Here is a 19,270-nt window from a genome sequence, read left to right as displayed (position 1 = left end):
CACAAATCAGTTTCGACATATACATCATGGAAACAGTCAGACAGCTTTCGGTTGACTGTATATCCCTGCAGGTCAGATTAATAGGGCAGCAGCTTTGTCTAGTGTTTGTAAACAAAGAAGATTAGTTTTAGGGCCACCCATTTGCCATCAGGTTAAAGAATTCAGTAGTAATCCATTCAGAACAGAGTGCAGGCTTCTTAGTGCTGCTAGTTCACATGACTGCTGAGTGCAGAAAGGCCGAACAGTTTTAAATAGCAGCTTGAAGTTTTAAGGTGAACTGGTCATGTGAAGCCCAGATCTCCAGAAAATATGTAGGGGCATACCTAACTCTGATGTGGGCCAACAATGGAGCCCTGTCAGGGCCCATTCACCAAGGTGAAGTCTGGAATCTAAGCAGAAAACAAAGCAAACAACGCAATCAGGCAAGTGTGTTGGTAGTCAGCTGCTAACGGGGGGGGGGGATCTCAGTCAGCAGGGCAGCTCATTTAAGGAAATAAATGTTCATCAGCAAATACTCAAGGGAAGTCTTCACACTCTAACTGTTGTCTCATGGTTGTGTCTTTTCACTTTTTGCTTTTTTTAACATTATGGGGATTTGTTCTGGTTGAATGGCTTTAATTTTTCAGTTAATACATCTGTTTTGATCTAATCTAGCTTTTTACAGGCTGTAATGAAAGAAGGGGGCGAGAAGGAACATCTCCTTCCAAAAATGTGTGTAGGAAGAGATTGTTCCCTTTCCTGTTATATGGGCCACAGCCTCTTATTCCTAGTTTCTGTATGTCATACTTCCACACATTAAAAATGTTAGACGCTGATACTCTGGACCTAGGGAGAAGTTAGCTACTGGCATCTGGCCTATGAAATGGGGCATAAAGATTGTTAGTTCAGCTGACACGGCTCCAGTGTCTTACAGCTTCCTAATATACAGAAAATTAGCAGGCTTGCTAAGTTTTTGCATGTCAAGCAACTGATGGCAACTGAAACGGGGCCACCCCTGGTAAATAGTGAGATGCAAGGTGAAGTTGACACAATAGAATGTCCTGAATTCTTTCATCCTTGAGAAAGGGTAACATGCCCTGATTGAGTCATCTGTCCTGCACCTTCCCCCCTTTACAAACACTTGCAAATTTATCAGAGTGAATATTTGTTCGGTATCCGATTTGTTTGTTGTTGTCAACAACGTTTCAGCTGAAAAGGAGCATGTTTCAAAAAGTCAGCAGTGAATTAAAAGTAATAAGGGATTTATTTATGTTTTCATTTTGGTTGCAGCATTTGCTACTCAGCACATGGAAAAAAACAACTGATGAGATTAGTTGTTGTGTGGCACATACATGACTTAATGAAAGGAAAGGATAACTATTCCAGTGCCTAGCTTTCACATGTTCTCTTGATTTATCCTATGAGTCACCTTTTATAGTTATGAACATTCCAAGAGGGATTGTATGTGTAACAGCTACAGGTATTACTTTTGTTATCTCAGTTTTTGCTTTATTCACTTGCAAAATTTTAGAGAGAGAGATCATCTTCTTCCCTCTTGTACATAATCTTACATCAATTCTGAAATTAGAGTCAGCATGAGGAAAATGTTACATCTCAGTTATGAAATGTTTTCACTGGCCAGTTCACATGACGCAACAGGCCTTTGAGGGTTAGCTTACCTCGAGGAGCTCTGGCATGTGCCGGCCACCATTCTGAATATGCAACCCGACTGGAGGTTGTTGTGTTGTGTGAACCTGGGGTTATTTGAGGGTTAAACAACCCTTGCATAACCCTTGCATATTCAGAATGGTGGCCATGCCACAGATCCTCGAAGACAAGTTAACCCTCAATATGGTGTGTCATGTGAACCAGGTCACGGTTTCTCCTGAAATATCTCATGGTCCAACTACAGTATCAGAGGCTGGAATACCAAATTAAAGATCTGATATTGGGTGAGCTTGAGAGAAATGGCTAGATACTTTTGTTTCAACTCAGCAAGAAACCTGAACAGCTGTGTGTGTGTGTGTTTAAATAATACAAGAAAACAACATTTCCAGTAAACTTCACTAAATCCAAGCAATTCACCTCCCAAATATGTGTGGTATGCTGGGAGCTCCCAGTGTGTTTGTAAAGAGAAAGCAACAACAACACACACACAGGAGTTTCATCTGTAATAATTTAGATGCTAGTGGTTGGAGCTCTTTGCTCTAAATGTTGAGTAATCAGAACCCTATCCTGGTAAATTATTTATCTTATCTTTGGAACACAGAAAAGCATCTCATCCAGCAACTTCTGTGGAAAGATGCTGTTGTCAAGAATTTTCAGCTGGGATTTCCATTTTTACTAAGGAAAGAAGGAGGGAGAGGCAGAAGTTCAACTGCCAAGTTTTCCCTGCACATATTTTCAGGAAGAGATGAAGTCATGAAAAAATTAGCAGAAAAATTCAATCAAGCCTGACTTTATTATGGCAGCCAAACAGGTCAGGCTTGTGACGATGATACTTGTTATTATAAGAATGCCTCTAATGCTTGCTGATAGTAATGTAACTTCTTGCATTGAAGCCTGGATATGTGCTAATGGAACATTGCTGGAATTTGTACAGAACAGCGGGAGGATTCAACTACATGTTGAATACACAACTGGAAATAAAATGAATTTATTTCCTAATTTCTCTTAATAGCCACAGCCTCATATATATGAAGATTCACAGGAATCTTTCACAACATATTCTGAAGTACAGGCCTTTATGTATTTGGCTGGAAAAGTTGTAAATTACATGTTCTTACATTTTATAGCATTGCTGGTGTCTGGCAATCCCTTACTGTCACTGGAGTCCACTAAATAGCTGCAGCAGCATGAAAGGGCCATGTGCTCTCTCAACATGACAGAAAAGCACACATGCGTCAAGACGGAGGGGTCCTAGTTCTATCAGTTGGAAAGCACTGTTCAGTTATTGACCTGGTACGCATATGTGAACCCATAGTTCATTTAAGCTAGGGTTAACCCATGGTTTGTTGCCCTACCCAGGGTTTGTCTGGCAGATGATGGAACAAACCATGATTTGTTTTCTCAATCCCTGGATTTTTCATTTCTCTCCTCCTTCACCCTCTCCCTCCCTGCATCCCAAATGCCTTTGCGGTGCTGTAGTGCTGGTATGTAGAGTGGCTGGGATTTTTTACCACTCTTGCCAACCACCTCTGTAGCCTGGTGAAACAACCTGAACAACCCACGGTTTTGGGTTCACACATAACAACCCATGGTTTGAACAACCCAAGTTCACAACCCAACAACAAACCATGGGTTCTATTTCTGGGTTGTTCGTAGTTAACAAACCATAGTTTCTTAGCGCTGTTGGGTTCACACATCATGACAACCCAGAATTCCATCATATCCCCTATGCAGCATCCAACAGGGCCTCCCCCGCTGTCTTGTTCTTCCCGCATCTACCCCTTCTTCATCCCACCCTCACTGACTGCCTCATACACTGTGGCAGCAGCCCCCATTCCCATGTGCATCCTAAGGCCCACTCCCAAAGCCAGAGAGAGCAGAAAGTGGAGAAGCACAGGTAGTATTAAGCTCCCTGCCCCACCCCAAGTCCCATCCTCAGGCCAACTGAACCCAGTTAGTTCTTTGTTTACTTTATTACTTTTGTTTTAAAACATCTAAAAATTAAAAACTGAGAAAATAAAACTATGATATTATGAGGTGAGATTTTTGGAATGAAGAGTGCATTTTGTTCTTTATATATGTATTACACTGTGCATAGTCTTACAACTCCCTATCTCCACAACATGCACACTTCTGTATATGTGTTCTATAAATGTAATAAACTTCTGAATAAAAAATAATTCAATTTTCAAACTATAACAGTGCCTATGGAGGGATGTGTACCACCAGTAGAGACTGGGGGAATCTTTTGGGACAGAGAGAGAAGTGCTTTTTTGGGTCATGGAACAAAATGTTATTCAAGGGGGAAAGCTTTTGTGGGGCTAGAGAAAGTCAGCATCCCCTCCAAGGAAAGCTGCATGTGCTCAGTAGCTGCTCAGTGCTACTCAAGAGGGTTACAGCCTATATCACACAGAGCAAATTATTGTAGCCTCTGCTTCTTTCCATCACATTCTTTTTCTTCAATGGGTGTAGTGGTGGTAAATTTATTTCATGAGTTAAAACAGCAAACTTGGATGGGGTAAGGTAGTGAAGTGGCAGATCCTCTGCTACTTCCAAAGCCAGGCTAACTCACGCTGGCCATGGTGAGAGATGGGGGATGGTTTGTTTTGTAAAATTTCCCTCCAGGTTGTTCAGCAGATCCAAAGCTGCCCCAGCCCCAGAACACCCATTTTGGGACCTCCCACCAGTGATAGATTGATTCACTGCATGTAACTGGGGCTTCTCCACCAGCGAAGGGGCACCTCCGCCACATCCTAGCCTTTGTCTGACCGCAGACCGTGGGGGTTAGAATTCCTCTGTCTGAGGTAATAATTGTTCCAGGTACATTCCTTTCACAAATATAACTATTGACCCACTTTTTGATTACTATCTCTCAAATATTTCTAGAAGATTTTACAACTATAGAATAACTGAAGCACTGAAAATGGGAACAAGACCATATAAAACCAGGTTTCTGATTTCCCTCACCTTCCATTTAGTTCTTGTAAAATGAGTTGATGTAGAGAATTCTGGTTTGATTGCATCTTACACCCAGTTGACAAAAATATTAAAATTATGGACCGGGCAATCCTGAAATCAGTCTTTGCTACTGGTCTTTTTTTTCACCCAGTAGCATTAGCTCTTTAGCTTTCTTTTACCTGACAAAATCTGTTAGTTTCACTTGTATTTATAGACAGTTTCACTTTCAATTGATACAATAGTTGGCTTCCAAGGAAGCAGTGTTTGCTTATTTTTTTAAACCAGCTGTTTGCCTTTGACTTCACTTGAAAGAAAAATGTTGCAGAACGATTTGGTATTTGTACAAACTTATGTATGCAGAATAAAAGCAAGGATAAAACTTGATCTGTCAACTTCCCTTTAAAGGCTGCATGTTTTTACCTTTGTACCAGAATACACATGAGCACTGCCCTCCTCACGAACAGGACAAAGGTTGCAAAAATCTTTACTGGCAATAGTGTCAGCTGTTAAAAACAGCCAATAAAAGGAATTTAATAAGATTTTCTGTCTGACACAATTACAAAATATTGTATTCAGTTAAATTCCAATTTAATTCATGCTGTACAGGGATTTTTAGAGCTTGTTTACACTTGTGAAAATAAAGAGTAATTACAGTGTAAAGTTTATCTAAATAGTCGGGAATGTAGTTATGCTGGTTCCCCAAAACTAAAGACTAAACGGATATGAAATGAGCTTCTGTTGACAATGCGTGCTCTCCTTATCTAAGAAGAGAGTGATTCCCATCATATAGAATGTACAGCCAGTATCAAATTAGATTTTAATAATCAAGATCTTGTAGTGTGTGCAACTTCACACAGAAGACCTCATGGCCTAATTGGCTGCTGTAAGCATTTGCTGTAATATTTTCTTTCATCTCTGGGATCATTTAGCAATTTCTATTTCAGAGACAAATGCATGTGCCCAGTGGATAGCCTATCAGGTGTTACTAGAGAAAATACTGAAGGTCTGGATGGCCAGTTGAATTGTATTTTGCAGATTTTACAGGATTGGTAACTGAGGCTAAAATACAGTTTTGACTACCTGTAAAGGCACCTAGACCCTGGTGCTGGGAAAGACTGAAGGCAAAAGGAGAAGGGGACGGCAGAGGATGAGATGGCTAGATAGCATCACGGATGCAATGAATATGAACTTGAGCACACTCCGGGAGAGAGTGCAGGACAGGAAGGCCTGGCGTGCTATGGTCCATGGGGTCACGAAGAGTCGGACACGACTGAACGACTGAACAACAACAAAAAGGCACCTAATTGAATTTGAAACATCAGCATCCACGATCTTTGGGCTTCAAAAAACAACATGCCTTTATTACATGAACGATTAGCTTGCAGACTTCCTACCTTCTTGCATTATGAAGTAGAGAACCTGGGGAAGGCTTATGCAAATGAAGGGATGGGGCTATGTTGTTGTTGTTCAGTGGTTAAGTCGTGTCCGACTCTTCCTGACCCCATCCATAGCACGCCAGGCCTTCCTGTCCTCCGCTCTTTCTATTAATTTCTAGAGATAAAGTAAATGGTAGCAATCTGATATATAGGCCAAGTTCTATCTCCTGCTCCAGACAGTGGCGCCACCAAGGACTGGGAGTCGATTTAGCCACCATGCTACTCTCCCTGGCTGCAGCAGCCCTTAAGTTAAGCACATGAATGAACGGCTGCCATTGACCGCACTTGAGCACGCCGTTGTGATGCTCGCCTCCGTGAGCGATGAGGAGGAGCAACGCTGCCGCGCGGGATTTCCTGCCTCCCGCCCCAGGAGTCCCGTGCCTGAAACGGCTGCGTGACAGGCAGACATTCAAAAGGCGCCGCTTTTCCCGACATGAAGATGCAACGAAAGGACAAGCTGCACCTGCTGAATTTCTGCCCGTCGTGCAGCTGGGAATGACACAAGGGGGGGGATGGCAACCCTAAATGAAGAAGACTAACGTATGTGAGGAAATATGAATATACGGGCGACAAGAGGCGTGAGGGATTAGGGAGAGCGCCGCTGCCTTTGTCCTGGCAGGCGTGGGCTTCCTTGCCCCCCGGGCAGTCCGGCTGCCTCCTCCCTTTTTCCCGCCCCGCTTCCCCTGCTTCCCACCCTCGCCGTCTCCCCCGTCTCCCCCCGTCTCCCTTCTTTGGCGCCTTTTCCTTCCCGCCACGTCGAGTCTCCTCAGCAGCCCATTCTGACGGAGAGGCCCGGCGCGGGCTGCCAGCGGCGGCCGCGATTGGCCGAGGCGGCGCCAGGGGGCGGCGCCTGCCCTTGCCGGAGACCTGCCCGCCGGCTCTCCCCGGCTCCGCCTCGGCGCTTGCTCCCTCCCACTTTACTACAGGCGGCTGAAGCCGGGGCCGCCGCGCCACACGGGAGGGAGCAGGCTGGCCCGGCACGACCCCGCCCGCAGCTCCCGCCCGTGTCTGCGAGACGCCAACGCCGCCGCCGCAGAGGCGCCGCCGCCGCCGGTCCCGGCCTGCCTGGAACACGCGGACGGGGCGGGGATGTTGCTCTCCAAGATCAACTCACTGGCCCACCTGTGCTCGGCGCCTGGCGGGGAACTGCACCCGGTCAAGCCGCTGCCAGGTCAGCCCTGCCGGGAGAAGGAAGGGAGGTGGGATGGGGGCGAGGAGGAGAGAGGGGTGATGGAGACCTCCATTCTGGGTTAGTCAGTCGGTGGGTGGTCTGGATGCGCCCCCGCCCGCCCGCAGGGTGGGTCTTCGCGAGGATGGCGGTCAGGGGTTTTTTGTGTTCGTTTTTGGGGCGAGGATCGTGCGGGAAGGGTCTGATGGGGTGCGGCGGACTCACCCCCTCCTCCTCCACAGGGAAGGAAAAGGAGCCCCTGGAGAAGCTGTACCAGGTGGGCCCGCTGCTCGGCAGCGGCGGCTTCGGCTCGGTCTACTCGGGCACCAGGCTGGCAGACGGAGCTCCGGTGAGTGGCAGGATCGCTCCTCGAGTTTCTGTGGATTGTTCCCTCTGCATTCTCTCCCCGCCCCCCCCCCATCACTTTCTGTTCGTTTTGTTCCTCCAGGCTTCTCCTGGTATACCCTTTTCTTCCATTCATCCCCTTTTTTCTTCTGCAGCATTGGCTGTTATCTGTATTGGTTTTCATGATTTTTTTCCCTCTGTTTTGTTTGTAGGTGGCCATCAAGCATGTGTCCCGGGACCGGGTTTCTGAATGGGGAGAACTGGTAAGTGTGCTGGGGAGGAGATGCGTGGCGTGGCCCACGTCTAGAGAAGCCCACCCAGTCAGTATTGGATGTTGTTCCACTGTGTGGGTCAATTTGCTCCCATGCTCATGGACCATTTTTCTCTTCTCTTTTCCCTCCCCTGTATTCCCCTATACAGCCTGGTGGATCAAGGGTACCCATGGAGATCTTGCTCCTGAAAAAGGTTGGCTCAGGCTTTCGAGGGGTGATCCGGCTCCTGGATTGGTTTGAGAGGCCAGACAGTTTTATTTTGGTTTTGGAACGGCCAGATCCCGTGCAGGATCTCTTTGACTTCATCACCGAGAGAGGTGCTCTGCCTGAGGACTTGGCCCGCAGCTTTTTTCGTCAGATTTTGGAGGCAGTTCGACATTGTCACAGCTGTGGTGTCCTGCACCGGGATATCAAGGATGAGAATATCCTGATTGACCTGAGCAGTGGAGAGCTCAAACTTATAGACTTTGGATCTGGAGCCCTGCTCAAGGACACAGTGTACACTGACTTTGATGGTGAGTCTTATCACTTTACATTCACCACTGTGAGCCAGGGAACTTACTTTTTAAAACATTGTGTTCCCTGGCTTTGAGTGCTCAGTAACTTCACAGCAGTGGGACATGTTCTTCCTCCAATGTGTTGGGCTCATGAAATACATTTTATCCTGCTTACCAGTTGCCTACACAAAACCTCTGTTGCTAGGAGATTTAACTCCCATCAATTGCTAGCCTTTACTGCTGATGAGAAATTGCTCTTCTATAAGTCTGATGGGTCCATAGTCTGTCTTGTGGTGGGAGCATAGAAAATGAAGTAAAATGGACAGCAGATCCGTTGTAAATCTGTTGAGATTATGGCTACTCATTCACCTGTTAGGTAATGTAGATGGGCTTGGGTCTCTCAGACATCACTAAGCTGAATGTAAACATGCTTGCAGCTATGCTGTTCAAAATCATGAGCATGAATCTAACCTTGTAACCAACTAAGCATGGCAGATAGAAGAGAGGATTTTGGTTTCTGGCCTTCCATGGCTAGTTACAAAGGTGGGGGCCGGGGAGAGGAGAAATTTTAAGAACGGTTGCCTCTGCCATCTCACTAAATTAATCATCTTGATTGGGAAGTTGCTTTCGTTGTGGCATGAATGTTGTGAAATCTAATCTGGAAGAGATCGGTTTACAGCCCAGCTCAGTTTTCCTTTCCTACTAAGAAATACAAGTAGATGATTTCTGCCTTCAAAACACAACCACAGGGTGTTTGTGTGTGGAGGAGTAATTCAAGTATTTAAGTGTTAAGATTAGAAAAGAAACGAGATCAGCTTCTGTACACAAATTGTTTCCAGCAAACAAACCAGGCTACTTGTGTTGCTAACCAACCCCCTCCAAGAGCCGTTGACTTCAAAAATCACTGCTGGGTCTCAGTTTGTTTTGTTTGTGTTTTTCATCTGAGTTCCCGAGTGGCATGAGCCGCCTCGCATTTTTTGTTTTGTTTTTAATTTAACGGCTAATGAACAGGGATGGGTTTGCTCCTCCCCATGTTGCCCTCTTTCTGGCTCAGTTTCCCAAGCTTGTGCTGCCCCCTGGTGGTTCATGGGGTATTTTTTTACAACCCAAAGTTTGTAAACAACAGTCACGTGGCTGGAAACCAGACAAGCAGCTCTGACCTCTGTCGTTGCTTCCTGCCAACAATGGGTTTGGAGGGGGTGGGGGTTGGGAGATCAGATACAACAACGAAGGAAGAGGTATATCTGTACCAAAGGTTTCTGCAGAAGTGTAACTTGGGTGCAATCGGAATGTCTTATAATTACCACATGGACAGTTCTAAGACAAAACCACTCCCTTAATGTTGTAGAACAAATCTGTTTTAGCCTACTTAGCAGACTGACTTTAGCCGTACTAATGTGTTTTTTATTCCATTTTTGGAGATTGAAAACTTTCTATAATACAGCCAGCTTTGGGAGGGTTCTACCCTTAAAGGTGGCCTAGGAATAATGTTAAGCAAATAAAATCATACTTAATCTCCCCTCCTCCATTTAAACAACTAGTGTTTGGCGGGTTGTATAGACATTAAATTGGCAAGTTGCCTCAGAAAACAATATTTAAAATTGCCTTTCAAAGATTCAATACATAACAGCCATACCACAGCTGAAAACGAGATCTTTTTAGTTCATAGTTAACTAAAGCTGCAGGGGTTTGTCTCAGCCTTGATCATACCAATTAGTAAAGTATGATAGGGATTTATGGGTACTTTTACCTGGAATCTGTAGAATCTTTAATTTTCTGGATGATGAGACTTGCGTTCTTCTTTTTCAGGGACTCGTGTATATAGTCCTCCAGAATGGATCCGGTATCACAGGTATCATGGCAGGTCTGCTGCTGTCTGGTCGCTTGGAGTATTACTCTATGACATGGTCTGTGGTGATATCCCATTTGAGCATGATGAGGAGATCATAAGGGGACAAGTCTATTTTCGGCAAAGGGTTTCTCCAGGTAAATTCTTGTTGCTGTTATCTGATGGGGGATAACTCAAACTACTGTTGTGTTCAGTGTTGCTGTTGTATGCTAGTATACAAGGCTTTCTGCAGCATGTAAGCAGCACCTGAAGTGCACAAGCAAAATCCCAGAATTTGAACTTGGTTGCACGTTGCTAGCGAAACTGTACAAACTAGTGTTCCTAAAACCAGTTCCTAGACTTTCAACAGTCCCTTGATACCACACTATCTGGCAATATAAGGCGTTTTGGTGTCATTTAGCCTTGGCACAAATAGCACAGCAAGGTGAATGAATTGGTCAAAGATAGTTTCGGCCAGATAAAGCAGTCTTGTTTTATGAAGAAAGTTGAGAAGATTTTACAGCAGCAGATGTGCCACCCTACTTTTACAGATTCTCCTTGGTAATGGACTTTTCCTAACTTTGTATGTTCTTTTGTAGAATGCCAGCATCTCATTAAGTGGTGCTTAGCTCTGAGGCCTTCTGACAGGCCATCCTTTGAAGATCTTTTGAACCATTCTTGGATGCAAGATGTTCTCCTGCCTCAGGAAACAGCCGAGATCCACTTGCACAGTCTAATTCAAGATTCTAGCAAATAGCAGTGTGTCTGATCCTTTTGGGGTACAAAACAGAATTCTACCCTACAGAGTCTGGCTGACTGGGGATTTTTACAGGAACACTATTCATCTCATTCCAGACACAGGCTGCCTGGAGACTCTGCCAAACCTGAAGAAACCCCTCTCTTCTGGTAGAGTGGACTTGAACTCCTTGGGGCCTGCCTTGCAAACCTCCTTGCCACTAGATGAATTAGGCAAGTCAACGAGTGTCCACAACCTGCTGAATCCTAGAATATGAAAGGAGTGGAGCAGAGCACTAGAGCAGATGTTTCCATTGGGGGAATTCTGGGTACGGGAGTGGGGATGGGAAGATACTGATTTGGATTGGCTACCTGTCTTCACTGTGTCACCCTGTTCAGAGTGCCTTCAATTGCAAACTGAGCTGTGCTGGGGAAAATTACTTGAATATTCCTTCATTGCTGCTGACTCAAGGTTCAAATAGTTTGTTCCACCTTTGAAATAACTGCTTCAAAAGAGACTGGGGGTGATACATTGGCAAACCCTAGCTAACTGCTGCCCTGTATGGACTCTGAATTTGCTCTTGCAGCCTCTCAAAAGTGAAGGCATCCTCAAGTGCACAAACAATGCAACCCAATTAATTGTAAATTTGTACAGAACAATACAGGAACAAAGTTTGGTGTACAGAAGATTGTAGTTTATAATGGTTTTTACTCTTGAATTTTTAATTTATTTCTAGGGTTTTTTAAATGAAATGTCCTAACTTCTAGGATCTTATTTATTTTATTTATGAATCGTGTGGGCTCTTCCCCTACATCTCACTGCTACAGCTGCTGACCTGATTTCCTGTCACATTGCCCCTGCCCCTCTTCTCCCCATTCCCAAATCCCTCCCTCACTAGATTATCTTCTGCCTCTTCTGCTCTGTTTCATGTCTTGCCACTGTATGGAGCAGCTGACCGCCTCTCAGCCATCTGTAAATATTTCCAGCTGTGGCTGTTCAGCCTCCCTGAATGTTTGAGACACGTTTCCACAGGTATTGGTGGGGAGGATGTGTGTGTGCGCGTGTGTGTATATATAGCATGTGTATATAGTGCTTTTACTGAAAATGGGGCAAGATACCTTGGACTTCAACACTGTCAGGCTTGTATAAGTAATTTGATGTGTAGTCTGCTGGTTTTTTAAATAGCTAATACTGTACAGGGAATTCAGAAAGCTATTTTTTTTATACATGCTGTTTTAAATAAAAATCGAATCACTTGATTTAACCAGATTTCTGTCTCTTAAATGGTCACAACAAGTCAAAACTAGACTTCACCTGCTCTCTTGTTCAGTTGTTAAGCACTTTGCTGTAGCTCATGGTTCAAATCCCTTGTAGCCCTGTCTCTGGCTAGAAACATTCAATGAAGAGACCATAGAAATGTTGCAGAAAAGTGGCATTCATTTGTGAACAAATTTCAGGTATGATTGATGGTGCCAATGAAGTGCCTGAAGTATTAATGTTTAGTTTATATTTGAATTACTGCAACTTCTAATGTGGGAAAGGGGGTGTGGCCTAGATCATGGCAAGGGAGATAAAGCTGTGAAATTCGTGTAGCTACTGCAGTGTTCAGATACTCTGCATGCTGAGTGTTCTCTCTTAGCCCATTTTCCTGATTTACTTCTAGTCTGCTGCCATTACAAAGACCCTTCCCAATCCAGATTCTGCAAACTCGAAATATATTGGGCTGAGAGTAAAGTATATACCAAAAATCTAGGCTAAATAAGCACAGCTGTCTCTGGATTGATGTTTGCATCATCCCTCTTGGCTACTGAATTTGTCTTCTACAGGGGGACATGCACAGGACCTGACTTCACATTTACTCTAATGCACCTGCTTGAACTGTATTCCCTCAATTTGAATGCACTTGCCACTGCTGGGGGCTTTGGGATCATTTTTCTCATGAGCTGAAGGATGAAAATCCAGTATGATTTGCTATTTTGCCCAAATTGGCAACGGGAGCAAATGTATCCCAGCCTGATGGAGACAGCAGTGTGGATGGAAGTTGGCATAGGTTGAAACAGTTGTGAGGACAGGTTCTGCCTCGCATAATGGTTAAGAATGTGATTAAGTGGGGATGTTAGGCTGCTATCCTATGCATGGTTAGGAGTAGGTCTCATTGAATTTTTTGGGACTTAGATTTGAATAAACGTGTATAGGATTGTGCTGCAAGTTGCCTAAATCAATCTCTGCTTGTATTAGGGATGCCTTCTAATTTCCTTAGTGGGTACCAGTTGAAACACAGTGGTTGGTATCTAGCTTAAAAATGGGGACCTCCACATTTGGTATTTGCTAACTGGGGCCACACCTTTTTTCTTGCTCCAATATTCTTATGCCATGGATATGTGGCGGGAGTTTCCCATAAAGGTTATATGTTGCTAACTATAGCAATGGACACATCTTTTAAATGTGCAGCTTCAGCCCACCCATGCTTAGTGAGAATTAAGTCCCACTGTGTTCAATGGGGCTTAAAGGTAAAGGTGTCCCCAACCAGTCGTGTACGACTAGGGTGCAGTGCTCAACCCCGTTTCTAAGCCGAAGAGCCAGCGCTGTCCGAAGACGCTTCCATGGTCATGTGGCCAGCATGACTGAACACCGAGGTGCACGGAACGCTGTTACCTTTCCCGCCGAGGCGGTACCTATTTGTTGTTGTTGTTGTTCAGTCGTTCAGTCGTGTCTGACTCTTCGTGACCCCATGGACCATAGCACGCCAGGCCTTCCTGTCCTGCGCTCTCTCCCGGAGCGTGCTCAAGTTCATATTCATTGCATCCGTGATGCTATCTAGCCATCTCATCCTCTGCCGTCCCCTTCTCCTTTTGCCTTCAGTCTTTCCCAGCATCAGGGTCTTTTCCAGGGAGTTTTCTCTTCGCATTAGGTGGCCAAAATATTGGAGCTTCAGCTTCATTATCTGTCCTTCCAAAGAGCAGACAGGGTTGATTTCCTTTAGGATGGACAGATTTGACCTCCTTGCAGTCCAGGGGACTCGTAAGAGTCTTCTCCAGCACCACAGTTCGAAAGCATCAATTCTTCGGCGCTCAGCCTTCCTTATAGTCCAGCTCTCACAGCCATACATTACTACTGGGAAAACCATAGCTTTGATTAGACGGACCTTTGTCGGCAAGGTGATGTCTCCGCTTCTTACTATGCTGTCTAGGTTTGCCATAGCTTTCCTCCCAAGGAGCAAGCGTCTTTTAATTTCATGACTACAGTCACCGTCTGCGGTGATCTTGGAGCCCAAGAAAGTAAAATCTGTCACTGCTTCCATTTCTTCCCCTTCTATATGCCAGGAAGTGATAGGGCCAGATGCCATGATCTTAGTTTTTTTAATGTTGAGTTTCAAACCAGCTTTTGCACTCTCCTCTTTCACCCTCAACAAGAGGCTCTTGAGATCCTCTTCGCTTTCTGCCATTAGGGTGGTATCGTCTGCATATCGGAGGTTGTTGATAATTCTCCCGGCAATCTTAATTCCGATCTCTGATTCATCCAACCCGGCATTTCTCATGATGTACTCTGCATATAAGTTAAATAAGCAGGGTGACAATATGCAGCCTTGTCGTACTCCTTTCCCAATTTTGAACCAATCGGTTGTTCCATCTCTGGTTCTTACTGTTGCTTCTTGACCCTCGTACAGGTTTCTCAGGAGACAGGTAAGGTGGTCTGGTACTCCCAGCACTTTAAGAATTTTCCACAGTTTGTTGTGATCCACACAATCAAAGGCTTTAGCGTAGTCAATGAAGCAGAAATAGACGTTTTTCTGGAATTCTCTTGCTTTCTCCATGATGCAGCGAATGTTGGCGATTTGATCTCTAGTTCCTCTGCCTCTTCGAAACCCAGCTTGTACTTCCGGTAGTTCTCGGTTCGCATACTGCTGAAGCCTAGCTTGTAGGATTTTGAGCATCACCTTGCTGGCATGTGAAATGAGCGCAATTGTGCGGTAGTTTGAACACTCTTTGGCGTTGCCCTTCTTTGGAATTGGAATGTAAACTGACCTTTTCCAGTCTTGTGGCCACTGTTGAGTGTTCCAGATTTGTTGGCATATTGAATGCAGCACTTTAACAGCATCATCTTTTAGGATTTTCAATAGCTCGGCTGGAATACTGTCATCTCCGCTAGCTTTGTTGTTACTAATGCTTCCTAAGGCCCACTTGACTTCACTCTCTAGGATGTCCGGCTCAAGTTCAGTGACCGCACTCTCATGGCTATCAGGGACATTCAAATCTTTCCTGTATAGTTCTTCTGTGTATTCTTGCCACCTCTTCTTAATCTCATCTGCTTCTGTTAGGTCCCTGCCTTCTTTGTCCTTTATCATGCCCGTCTTTGCACAAAATGTTCCCTTGAGATCTCCAATTTTCTTGAAGAGATCTCTAGTCTTTCCCATTCTGTTGTTTTCCTCGATTTCTTTGCATTGTTCATTTAAGAAGGCCTTCTTGTCTCTCCTTGCTATTCTCTGGAACTCTGCATTCAGTTGGGTATATCTTCCCCTTTCTCCCTTGCTTTTCGCTTCCCTTCTTTCGTGAGCTACTTGCAAAGCCTCATCAGACAGCCACTTGGCTTTCTTGCATTTCTTTTTCTTTGGGACGGATTTCGTTGCTGCCTCCTGAACAATGTTACGGACCTCCGTCCATAGTTCCTCAGGCACTCTGTCTATCAGGTCTAATCCCTGAAATCTATTCCTCACCTCCACTGTATATTCATCAGGGATATGATTTAGGTCATACCTGAATGGTTTAGTGGTTTTCCCTACGTTCTTCAATTTAAGCCGAAATTTTGCAAGAAGCAGCTCATGATCTGAGCCACAGTCAGCTCCAGGTCTTGTTTTTACTGACTGTATGGAGCTTCTCCATCTTTGGCTGCAAAGGACATAATCAATCTGATTTCGATATTGACCATCTGGTGACGTCCATGTGTAGAGTCGCCTCTTGTGCTGTTGGAAAAGAGTGTTTGCTATGATCAGCATGTTCTCTTGGCAAAACTCTATTAGCTTTTGTCCTGCTTCATTTTGTACACCAAGGCCATGCCTGCCTGTTATCCCGGTGATTTCTTGACTTCCTACTTTAGCATTCCAATCCCCTATGATGAAGAGGACATCTTTTTTTGGTGTTAGTTCTAGAAGGTGTTGTAGGTCTTCATAGAACCGATCAACCTCAGCTTCTTCGGCCTCAGTGGTTGGGGCATAGACTTGAATTACTGTGATGTTGAATGGTTTGCCTTGGATTCGTACTGAGATCATTCTATCATTTTTAAGATTGTACCCCAGTACTGCTTTTCCCACCCTTTTGTTGACTATGAGTGCTACTCCATTTCTTCTAAGGGATTCTTGCCCACAATAGTAGATACGATGGTCACCTGAATTAAATTCGCCCATACCTGTCCATTTTAGTTCGCTGACTCCCAAGATGTCGATGTTCAATCTTGCCATCTCATGTTTGACCACCTCCAGCTTACCTTGATTCATTGATCTGACATTCCAGGTTCCTAAACAATATTGTTCTTTACAGCATCGGATTTTCTTTTCACCGCCAGACACATCCACAGCTGAGTGTCCTTTCGGGTTTGGCCCAGCCGCTTCACTCTTTCTGGCGCTACTTGGAAATACCCTCTGCTCTTCCCCAGTAGCATATTGGACACCTTCCGACCTGAGGGGCTCATCTTCCGGCGTCATCTCATTTAGCCTTGTGATACGTTCCATGGGGTTTTCTTGGCAAGAATACTGGAGTGGGTTGCCATTTCCTTCTCCAGTGGACCACATTTTGTCAGAACTCTCTGCCATGACCTGTCCGTCTTGGGTGGCCCTGCACGGCATAGCTTATGGCTTCACTGAGTTACGCAAGCCCCTTCGCCACAACAAGGCAGTGATCCATGAAGGTGGCCAAAATATTGGAGCTTCAGCTTCATTATCTGTCCTTCCAATGAGCACTCAGGGTTGATTTCCTTTAGGATGGACTGATTTGACCTCCTTGCAGTCCAGGGGACTCGTAAGAGTCTTCTCCAGCACCACAGTTCGAAAGCATCAATTCTTCGGCGCTCAGCCTTCCTTATAGTCCAGCTCTCACAGCCATACATTACTACTGGGAAAACCATAGCTTTGATTAGACGGACCTTTGTCGGCAAGGTGATGTCTCTGCTTCTTACTATGCTGTCTAGGTTTGCCATAGCTTTCCTCCCAAGGAGCAAGCGTCTTTTAATTTCATGACTACAGTCACCGTCTGCGGTGATCTTGGAGCCCAAGAAAGTAAAATCTGTCACTGCTTCCATTTCTTCCCCTTCTATATGCCAGGAAGTGATGGGGCCAGATGCCATGATCTTAGTTTTTTTAATGTTGAGTTTCAAACCAGCTTTTGCACTCTCCTCTTTCACCCTCAACAAGAGGCTCTTGAGATCCTCTTCGCTTTCTGCCATTAGGGTGGTATCGTCTGCATATCGGAGGTTGTTGATAATTCTCCCAGCAATCTTAATTCCGACCTCTGATTCATCCAACCCGGCATTTCTCATGATGTACTCTGCATATAAGTTAAATAAGCAGGGCGACAATATGCCGCCTTGTCGTACTCCTTTCCCAATTTGGAACCAATCGGTTGTTCCATGTCTGGTTCTTACTGTTGCTTCTTGACCCTCGTACAGGTTGTTGGGTGAGAAGTCCATGCTTAGATGTTTTGATCTTAAAGGTTGGTTGCATTTCAGTAAGAATGGTGGTTTAGGAGGGGATATCTACCTCTAAACACAATATATTGAAGCAAGTCCTATGACTTCAGTGGAATTTGCACATGTGAATGTGCGTAATCGGCATTACTGCCATCAGCCTCTCTTAATTCTAGTAAACACTGCTTGACAGTTACTTATTCTAAGAAAACTTTCCCACAAAGACAAAGCATGACCAGACAGTCAAGCTGCACCAGTGATAGTAACTTCCTTCTGTGGCTTGTTTCTATCTTCTCCCACACACTTTGCTTCATCAGTAATGGAAATGATGCGAGACTAGAGATCTTAGCTCAGTGGAATCTCATGTGGAATCAAGAGCAACATTCTACCCTTCATACCACCAATAGGTTTTGGAAATTACACTGCTTTGGGTCCTGTATTTTGGGTGTGAGTAACTGGGGTCACACATTCAAAAGATGAGCCTATAAGAGAATGGAAGATGGCACTGAGGCTCTCTTGAGGGGATACATTTTGTTCCCCGTTCATTAAGGCTGGAGGTTAAACTGGAGGTTATGGCAGCCCTCCCCAACCTGGAGCTCTTCAGATGTTTTGGACTGCAGAAATGCTGGGACTTGCAGTCCAACACATCTGGAGGGCACTAGGTTGGGGAAAGCTGGGTTATGGGAAATGTGTGGTGGCCATTTGCAGTGCCTATTGCGCATCTAATTTTCCCTCATGTCACAAAACCAATTATTCCGGACATCATAGCATTCTGCATCTCCCTGCCCCCTGCCACTGGCAGCTAGTGCTGTAGTCAGGGAAACACAGGACACAAGTTCTACTATATAGTGAGGGAAAGTAGATACACAGCTTCCCTTGTTGGCAGTTGCCATGCATTTAATATAACAATTTGGCCCTCAGTTAAGATAATTGTGTGTGCACAACTGGCCATCTCTGCCCACACATCTCCCCCAACTATAAGAACATAGGAAGAGCCATGCTGGATCAGACCAAGGGTCATAGAATCATAGAACAGTAGGGTTGGAAGGGGCCTATAAGACCATTGAATCCAACCCCCTGCTCAATGCAGGTATCCAAGTCAAAGCATCCCTGAGAGGTGGCTGTCCAGTCCAGCATTCTGTCCACACAGTGGCCAACCAGCTGTCAGCCAGGAAACCACAAGCAGGACACAAATGCAACAACATCCTCCCACCTATGTTCCCCAGCAACTGGTGTACATAGGCATTCCACCACTGGTACTGGAGGTAGAAGGAAACTATATTTCCTTGTGCTCAGGAATGCAGCTACTGCAATTTGTTGCCATCTCTTCTGGCAAGGGAGAGGAAGCAAAGCTTGGATGACAACCTGGAGAAGACTTTATGAAAAGCTATAGGACTGATAGGGAACGTGTCCACTTAAGCATTTTTCTCTGTGTTGCAATAGAGAACAGGAGCAATGACCCTTATGTTTGTGTAGGATGAGAGTGAACTTGATTTCTAGCTAGTTCCTTACCTACAGTTCTTATCCTAGTTCCTTATTCAGTTCAGATTCAGGCTACTTCTGTTTCTCTGAATTGCATAATAAGGAACGGGGAGCTACCCAGCATTTTCAAGCAAGGTATTCAGCACCTTGGCATATCGTCAGTGCTTGCTTTCTCTCCCTGAATTTTCATTGCATATCCACATTGGCTCTAAAGTATCTTGCCAGC

The 19,270-nt window shown here is 44.9% G+C and overlaps 1 protein-coding gene across 1 annotated transcript; it reads left to right on the top strand.

The window, feature by feature from the left end:
- The first annotated feature begins 6,993 nt into the window (after positions 1-6,993).
- Positions 6,994-12,146, top strand: PIM1 (Pim-1 proto-oncogene, serine/threonine kinase). The gene is made up of 6 exons (XM_084852951.1): positions 6,994-7,212; positions 7,452-7,558; positions 7,767-7,817; positions 7,975-8,341; positions 10,133-10,309; positions 10,751-12,146. Exons 1-6 carry the CDS (start codon positions 7,131-7,133, stop codon positions 10,906-10,908), a joined length of 942 nt encoding a protein of 313 aa, XP_084709077.1. The 5' UTR covers positions 6,994-7,130; the 3' UTR covers positions 10,909-12,146.
- The last annotated feature ends 7,124 nt before the right edge of the window (positions 12,147-19,270 follow it).

Source organism: Heloderma suspectum, chromosome 4, assembly GCF_057233095.1.
Source record: "Heloderma suspectum isolate Gila_16-S chromosome 4, 16-S_ref, whole genome shotgun sequence".
In the NCBI taxonomy this organism is placed as follows: domain Eukaryota; kingdom Metazoa; phylum Chordata; class Lepidosauria; order Squamata; family Helodermatidae; genus Heloderma; species Heloderma suspectum.
This window is presented reverse-complemented; position numbering and strand designations above follow the sequence as displayed.

What these genes read in the sequence shown, in the direction of transcription:
- PIM1 (XM_084852951.1), top strand. Translation starts at nt 7,131, where the DNA reads ATGTTGCTCTCCAAGATCAACTCACTGGCCCACCTGTGCTCGGCGCCT. An exon ending in TTTCTGAATGGGGAGAACTG is followed by an intron (nt 7,818 to 7,974) that starts GTAAGTGTGCTG and finishes TCCCCTATACAG; the next exon opens with CCTGGTGGATCAAGGGTACC. An exon ending in AGTGTACACTGACTTTGATG is followed by an intron (nt 8,342 to 10,132) that starts GTGAGTCTTATC and finishes CTTCTTTTTCAG; the next exon opens with GGACTCGTGTATATAGTCCT.